The sequence below is a fragment of the Plodia interpunctella genome, chromosome 29 (assembly GCF_027563975.2).
Source record: "Plodia interpunctella isolate USDA-ARS_2022_Savannah chromosome 29, ilPloInte3.2, whole genome shotgun sequence".
Lineage (NCBI taxonomy): Eukaryota > Metazoa > Arthropoda > Insecta > Lepidoptera > Pyralidae > Plodia > Plodia interpunctella.
The window spans coordinates 7,501-15,000 of record NC_071322.1 but is presented as its reverse complement, the minus strand read 5'-3'; the positions used below and the strand labels follow the sequence as shown (position 1 = coordinate 15,000).

The following is a 7,500-nucleotide window of genomic DNA, read 5'->3' as shown; positions in this document are numbered from 1 at the left end:
TAGGGTTCCTGTTGTTAGTCAAGTAGCACAGCCTGATTGATTCTGTTGGGAGAGTGTTTTGTGTTGTAATGATTTGTATAAGTTCTTCTCTTTTTATTCGGCTATGGATTCCCTTTGCAATAATTAGTGGTTTACGTTTCTTTGGTATAGAGGCTTGCAGGTGTTCGAACTGGTTAATGTACTCTAATGTTTCTTTCTGTTGTTGTGGGTTTTCAACTTCTATTATAAGTTTGTCTTTTGTAATCTGGGTTATTTTGCTAGGGGCGAAGTTCTTATCTTTAAATGAGATTTGTTCTCTCAGAGTCTGTATAGCTGGTTTGGCGTTGTCGCCGTCGGGGGTTGGGGTCTTGACAAGAATGGCTGGTTTAGTGGGGGTCTTGGCGGTCAAAGAGGCATATGTGGGGGCCTTGGAGGGAGTAGAGAGGGTATGGAACGCCTCAAGCTCCTCCCTAAAAACCCGTCTGAGGGTGTCTTCCTGAATAGTGGGGTTTGGGGTTAGGGGGTTAGGGGTGTCCTGAGAGCTTTTCTCACTATTGCTCGATGTGATTCTTATCGTAGTGCTCTTAATAGCTTCTGCTGCTTCTACTATTAATTTCTTGTTGGGTGCTGTGACGCTTTTTCCTTGATTAATTGCTTCAATAATGATGTTTGCTAGCTGATATATTTTTTCTGTGGGGTTTTCTGACAAATTGGGGAGGGTCGGGAGGGTGGGCAAGGTGGCTTTAACGCTTGCCATGGTAAATGGAAGAAAGAATGACTTTACCAAAAAAAAAAAAAAAAAGGTAAGAGAAATATTTTAAATTTATAAATTAATATCTCAGGAACTAGTTGAGAAAAGATTTCAAAAATGGCATAGGTGTACTTCTGTGGGTCTAATCTATTGGAAAAGAGTGCAATTTTGACCAAAAATGCGAAAAAGTAGTGAAAATTTTCGATTTTACGAGCTTAATATCTCAGAAAGTACTGGGTATAAAATTCCAAAAACAGCGTGAAACTTATTTTTTAGGTCTAGACTATGGATGTATGATGTTGGTTTGTCCAAAAATCCCGTAGGAGAAAAGTGATTTTTCAGTTTGAAATTACGTAAAGTCGTCGAGAAAATGTTCTCTTTTTTGGTTAGGACGGTATATCTCAGAAACTATGGCAGGGAAAATTCTCAGATTTGGCACAATTATGGTCAGATAGATGCACTAGGGGCTCAACTATGTCACTTAGCTCTGGGGCTCCAGGGTCCTGGTGTGTGATGACGCGAAGTCGCCAGATGTTGAATTTCGGCAGGAAAAACGGCTGTATCTCAGGAACGCGGGATCCCAGGAACTTGGTGAAACTGCCTTCGGATGCGTCTTCTTACCGCACTTCAGGAGGCAGTTGAACCACTAGCGTAGGTGCATGGGTTTAGCCGCAAACACAAGAAAACCGCTGATTGGCTGTAATGGTTTTTCTGTGATAGCCACCTGATGGCTCAGCAGAAATGTCTCAAATTTGGTGAAATTGTGGTCACTGATTTTACACATAAGATAGCAGTTCAAAAAAGTGGGGTTATCGATCTTATTCCAGAGAAAAAATTTTTTGAAGTTTAAAATTTTTAAAAGTGAAAATGTTTGGGTTTCCTGTTGTTACACTATTGTCTTAATATCACTGTACTATATGTCAAAAGTTGCGCACTATTGTAACCTTTAATTTGGTATATGAATCATAAAGATATCTGTCCACTGGGTTTTTTTATTGATTTTAATATGAAAAAAGTCAACGAAAATTTAGAGTTTTTGCACTTTTAAAAATAGTTACTAAAAATCTACACTTATAACACTACACACAGTTTATAGCACTAATAAGCACGCATTTTTTAAGGTATCTCACTTAGCTGTAGCACTTTTAGATCCGGAGGTATTAATTTTTTAAACGAAAAATGGGGAATTTTTTGCGCGGAGCGACGTGGACCGTGTGCGTTCAGCTCGCGCGCGGCGGGGAGACTGGTTAGGTTAGGTTAGGTTAGGTTAGGTTAGGTTAGGTTAGGTTAGGTTAGGTTAGGTTAGGTTAGGTTAGGTTAGGTTAGGTTAGGTTAGGTTAGGTTAGGTTAGGTTAGGTTAGGTTAGGTTAGGTTAGGTTAGGTTAGGTTAGGTTAGGTTAGGTTAGGTTAGGTTAGGTTAGGTTAGGTTAGGTTAGGTTAGGTTAGGTTAGGTTAGGTTAGGTTAGGTTAGGTTAGGTTAGGTTAGGTTAGGTTAGGTTAGGTTAGGTTAGGTTAGGTTAGGTTAGGTTAGGTTAGGTTAGGTTAGGTTAGGTTAGGTTAGGTTAGGTTAGGTTAGGTTAGGTTAGGTTAGGTTAGGTTAGGTTAGGTTAGGTTAGGTTAGGTTAGGTTAGGTTAGGTTAGGTTAGGTTAGGTTAGGTTAGGTTAGGTTAGGTTAGGTTAGGTTAGGTTAGGTTAGGTTAGGTTAGGTTAGGTTAGGTTAGGTTAGGTTAGGTTAGGTTAGGTTAGGTTAGGTTAGGTTAGGTTAGGTTAGGTTAGGTTAGGTTAGGTTAGGTTAGGTTAGGTTAGGTTAGGTTAGGTTAGGTTAGGTTAGGTTAGGTTAGGTTAGGTTAGGTTAGGTTAGGTTAGGTTAGGTTAGGTTAGGTTAGGTTAGGTTAGGTTAGGTTAGGTTAGGTTAGGTTAGGTTAGGTTAGGTTAGGTTAGGTTAGGTTAGGTTAGGTTAGGTTAGGTTAGGTTAGGTTAGGTTAGGTTAGGTTAGGTTAGGTTAGGTTAGGTTAGGTTAGGTTAGGTTAGGTTAGGTTAGGTTAGGTTAGGTTAGGTTAGGTTAGGTTAGGTTAGGTTAGGTTAGGTTAGGTTAGGTTAGGTTAGGTTAGGTTAGGTTAGGTTAGGTTAGGTTAGGTTAGGTTAGGTTAGGTTAGGTTAGGTTAGGTTAGGTTAGGTTAGGTTAGGTTAGGTTAGGTTAGGTTAGGTTAGGTTAGGTTAGGTTAGGTTAGGTTAGGTTAGGTTAGGTTAGGTTAGGTTAGGTTAGGTTAGGTTAGGTTAGGTTAGGTTAGGTTAGGTTAGGTTAGGTTAGGTTAGGTTAGGTTAGGTTAGGTTAGGTTAGGTTAGGTTAGGTTAGGTTAGGTTAGGTTAGGTTAGGTTAGGTTAGGTTAGGTTAGGTTAGGTTAGGTTAGGTTAGGTTAGGTTAGGTTAGGTTAGGTTAGGTTAGGTTAGGTTAGGTTAGGTTAGGTTAGGTTAGGTTAGGTTAGGTTAGGTTAGGTTAGGTTAGGTTAGGTTAGGTTAGGTTAGGTTAGGTTAGGTTAGGTTAGGTTAGGTTAGGTTAGGTTAGGTTAGGTTAGGTTAGGTTAGGTTAGGTTAGGTTAGGTTAGGTTAGGTTAGGTTAGGTTAGGTTAGGTTAGGTTAGGTTAGGTTAGGTTAGGTTAGGTTAGGTTAGGTTAGGTTAGGTTAGGTTAGGTTAGGTTAGGTTAGGTTAGGTTAGGTTAGGTTAGGTTAGGTTAGGTTAGGTTAGGTTAGGTTAGGTTAGGTTAGGTTAGGTTAGGTTAGGTTAGGTTAGGTTAGGTTAGGTTAGGTTAGGTTAGGTTAGGTTAGGTTAGGTTAGGTTAGGTTAGGTTAGGTTAGGTTAGGTTAGGTTAGGTTAGGTTAGGTTAGGTTAGGTTAGGTTAGGTTAGGTTAGGTTAGGTTAGGTTAGGTTAGGTTAGGTTAGGTTAGGTTAGGTTAGGTTAGGTTAGGTTAGGTTAGGTTAGGTTAGGTTAGGTTAGGTTAGGTTAGGTTAGGTTAGGTTAGGTTAGGTTAGGTTAGGTTAGGTTAGGTTAGGTTAGGTTAGGTTAGGTTAGGTTAGGTTAGGTTAGGTTAGGTTAGGTTAGGTTAGGTTAGGTTAGGTTAGGTTAGGTTAGGTTAGGTTAGGTTAGGTTAGGTTAGGTTAGGTTAGGTTAGGTTAGGTTAGGTTAGGTTAGGTTAGGTTAGGTTAGGTTAGGTTAGGTTAGGTTAGGTTAGGTTAGGTTAGGTTAGGTTAGGTTAGGTTAGGTTAGGTTAGGTTAGGTTAGGTTAGGTTAGGTTAGGTTAGGTTAGGTTAGGTTAGGTTAGGTTAGGTTAGGTTAGGTTAGGTTAGGTTAGGTTAGGTTAGGTTAGGTTAGGTTAGGTTAGGTTAGGTTAGGTTAGGTTAGGTTAGGTTAGGTTAGGTTAGGTTAGGTTAGGTTAGGTTAGGTTAGGTTAGGTTAGGTTAGGTTAGGTTAGGTTAGGTTAGGTTAGGTTAGGTTAGGTTAGGTTAGGTTAGGTTAGGTTAGGTTAGGTTAGGTTAGGTTAGGTTAGGTTAGGTTAGGTTAGGTTAGGTTAGGTTAGGTTAGGTTAGGTTAGGTTAGGTTAGGTTAGGTTAGGTTAGGTTAGGTTAGGTTAGGTTAGGTTAGGTTAGGTTAGGTTAGGTTAGGTTAGGTTAGGTTAGGTTAGGTTAGGTTAGGTTAGGTTAGGTTAGGTTAGGTTAGGTTAGGTTAGGTTAGGTTAGGTTAGGTTAGGTTAGGTTAGGTTAGGTTAGGTTAGGTTAGGTTAGGTTAGGTTAGGTTAGGTTAGGTTAGGTTAGGTTAGGTTAGGTTAGGTTAGGTTAGGTTAGGTTAGGTTAGGTTAGGTTAGGTTAGGTTAGGTTAGGTTAGGTTAGGTTAGGTTAGGTTAGGTTAGGTTAGGTTAGGTTAGGTTAGGTTAGGTTAGGTTAGGTTAGGTTAGGTTAGGTTAGGTTAGGTTAGGTTAGGTTAGGTTAGGTTAGGTTAGGTTAGGTTAGGTTAGGTTAGGTTAGGTTAGGTTAGGTTAGGTTAGGTTAGGTTAGGTTAGGTTAGGTTAGGTTAGGTTAGGTTAGGTTAGGTTAGGTTAGGTTAGGTTAGGTTAGGTTAGGTTAGGTTAGGTTAGGTTAGGTTAGGTTAGGTTAGGTTAGGTTAGGTTAGGTTAGGTTAGGTTAGGTTAGGTTAGGTTAGGTTAGGTTAGGTTAGGTTAGGTTAGGTTAGGTTAGGTTAGGTTAGGTTAGGTTAGGTTAGGTTAGGTTAGGTTAGGTTAGGTTAGGTTAGGTTAGGTTAGGTTAGGTTAGGTTAGGTTAGGTTAGGTTAGGTTAGGTTAGGTTAGGTTAGGTTAGGTTAGGTTAGGTTAGGTTAGGTTAGGTTAGGTTAGGTTAGGTTAGGTTAGGTTAGGTTAGGTTAGGTTAGGTTAGGTTAGGTTAGGTTAGGTTAGGTTAGGTTAGGTTAGGTTAGGTTAGGTTAGGTTAGGTTAGGTTAGGTTAGGTTAGGTTAGGTTAGGTTAGGTTAGGTTAGGTTAGGTTAGGTTAGGTTAGGTTAGGTTAGGTTAGGTTAGGTTAGGTTAGGTTAGGTTAGGTTAGGTTAGGTTAGGTTAGGTTAGGTTAGGTTAGGTTAGGTTAGGTTAGGTTAGGTTAGGTTAGGTTAGGTTAGGTTAGGTTAGGTTAGGTTAGGTTAGGTTAGGTTAGGTTAGGTTAGGTTAGGTTAGGTTAGGTTAGGTTAGGTTAGGTTAGGTTAGGTTAGGTTAGGTTAGGTTAGGTTAGGTTAGGTTAGGTTAGGTTAGGTTAGGTTAGGTTAGGTTAGGTTAGGTTAGGTTAGGTTAGGTTAGGTTAGGTTAGGTTAGGTTAGGTTAGGTTAGGTTAGGTTAGGTTAGGTTAGGTTAGGTTAGGTTAGGTTAGGTTAGGTTAGGTTAGGTTAGGTTAGGTTAGGTTAGGTTAGGTTAGGTTAGGTTAGGTTAGGTTAGGTTAGGTTAGGTTAGGTTAGGTTAGGTTAGGTTAGGTTAGGTTAGGTTAGGTTAGGTTAGGTTAGGTTAGGTTAGGTTAGGTTAGGTTAGGTTAGGTTAGGTTAGGTTAGGTTAGGTTAGGTTAGGTTAGGTTAGGTTAGGTTAGGTTAGGTTAGGTTAGGTTAGGTTAGGTTAGGTTAGGTTAGGTTAGGTTAGGTTAGGTTAGGTTAGGTTAGGTTAGGTTAGGTTAGGTTAGGTTAGGTTAGGTTAGGTTAGGTTAGGTTAGGTTAGGTTAGGTTAGGTTAGGTTAGGTTAGGTTAGGTTAGGTTAGGTTAGGTTAGGTTAGGTTAGGTTAGGTTAGGTTAGGTTAGGTTAGGTTAGGTTAGGTTAGGTTAGGTTAGGTTAGGTTAGGTTAGGTTAGGTTAGGTTAGGTTAGGTTAGGTTAGGTTAGGTTAGGTTAGGTTAGGTTAGGTTAGGTTAGGTTAGGTTAGGTTAGGTTAGGTTAGGTTAGGTTAGGTTAGGTTAGGTTAGGTTAGGTTAGGTTAGGTTAGGTTAGGTTAGGTTAGGTTAGGTTAGGTTAGGTTAGGTTAGGTTAGGTTAGGTTAGGTTAGGTTAGGTTAGGTTAGGTTAGGTTAGGTTAGGTTAGGTTAGGTTAGGTTAGGTTAGGTTAGGTTAGGTTAGGTTAGGTTAGGTTAGGTTAGGTTAGGTTAGGTTAGGTTAGGTTAGGTTAGGTTAGGTTAGGTTAGGTTAGGTTAGGTTAGGTTAGGTTAGGTTAGGTTAGGTTAGGTTAGGTTAGGTTAGGTTAGGTTAGGTTAGGTTAGGTTAGGTTAGGTTAGGTTAGGTTAGGTTAGGTTAGGTTAGGTTAGGTTAGGTTAGGTTAGGTTAGGTTAGGTTAGGTTAGGTTAGGTTAGGTTAGGTTAGGTTAGGTTAGGTTAGGTTAGGTTAGGTTAGGTTAGGTTAGGTTAGGTTAGGTTAGGTTAGGTTAGGTTAGGTTAGGTTAGGTTAGGTTAGGTTAGGTTAGGTTAGGTTAGGTTAGGTTAGGTTAGGTTAGGTTAGGTTAGGTTAGGTTAGGTTAGGTTAGGTTAGGTTAGGTTAGGTTAGGTTAGGTTAGGTTAGGTTAGGTTAGGTTAGGTTAGGTTAGGTTAGGTTAGGTTAGGTTAGGTTAGGTTAGGTTAGGTTAGGTTAGGTTAGGTTAGGTTAGGTTAGGTTAGGTTAGGTTAGGTTAGGTTAGGTTAGGTTAGGTTAGGTTAGGTTAGGTTAGGTTAGGTTAGGTTAGGTTAGGTTAGGTTAGGTTAGGTTAGGTTAGGTTAGGTTAGGTTAGGTTAGGTTAGGTTAGGTTAGGTTAGGTTAGGTTAGGTTAGGTTAGGTTAGGTTAGGTTAGGTTAGGTTAGGTTAGGTTAGGTTAGGTTAGGTTAGGTTAGGTTAGGTTAGGTTAGGTTAGGTTAGGTTAGGTTAGGTTAGGTTAGGTTAGGTTAGGTTAGGTTAGGTTAGGTTAGGTTAGGTTAGGTTAGGTTAGGTTAGGTTAGGTTAGGTTAGGTTAGGTTAGGTTAGGTTAGGTTAGGTTAGGTTAGGTTAGGTTAGGTTAGGTTAGGTTAGGTTAGGTTAGGTTAGGTTAGGTTAGGTTAGGTTAGGTTAGGTTAGGTTAGGTTAGGTTAGGTTAGGTTAGGTTAGGTTAGGTTAGGTTAGGTTAGGTTAGGTTAGGTTAGGTTAGGTTAGGTTAGGTTAGGTTAGGTTAGGTTAGGTTAGGTTAGGTTAGGTTAGGTTAGGTTAGGTTAGGTTAGGTTAGGTTAGGTTAGGTTAGGTTAGGTTAGGTTAGGTTA

At 39.9% G+C, this 7,500-nt stretch overlaps 1 protein-coding gene across 1 annotated transcript in view; it reads right to left on the bottom strand.

The window, feature by feature from the left end:
• The window catches only part of LOC128682192 (uncharacterized), a 1,676-nt gene extending 940 nt beyond the window's left edge, over positions 1–736 (bottom strand). Inside the window, exon 1 of the mRNA XM_053766781.2 lies at positions 1–736. This exon is cut by the window's left edge and continues 940 nt beyond it. Coding sequence (XP_053622756.1) covers positions 1–736 — 736 coding nt within the window.
• Between the last annotated feature and the right edge of the window lie 6,764 nt (positions 737–7,500).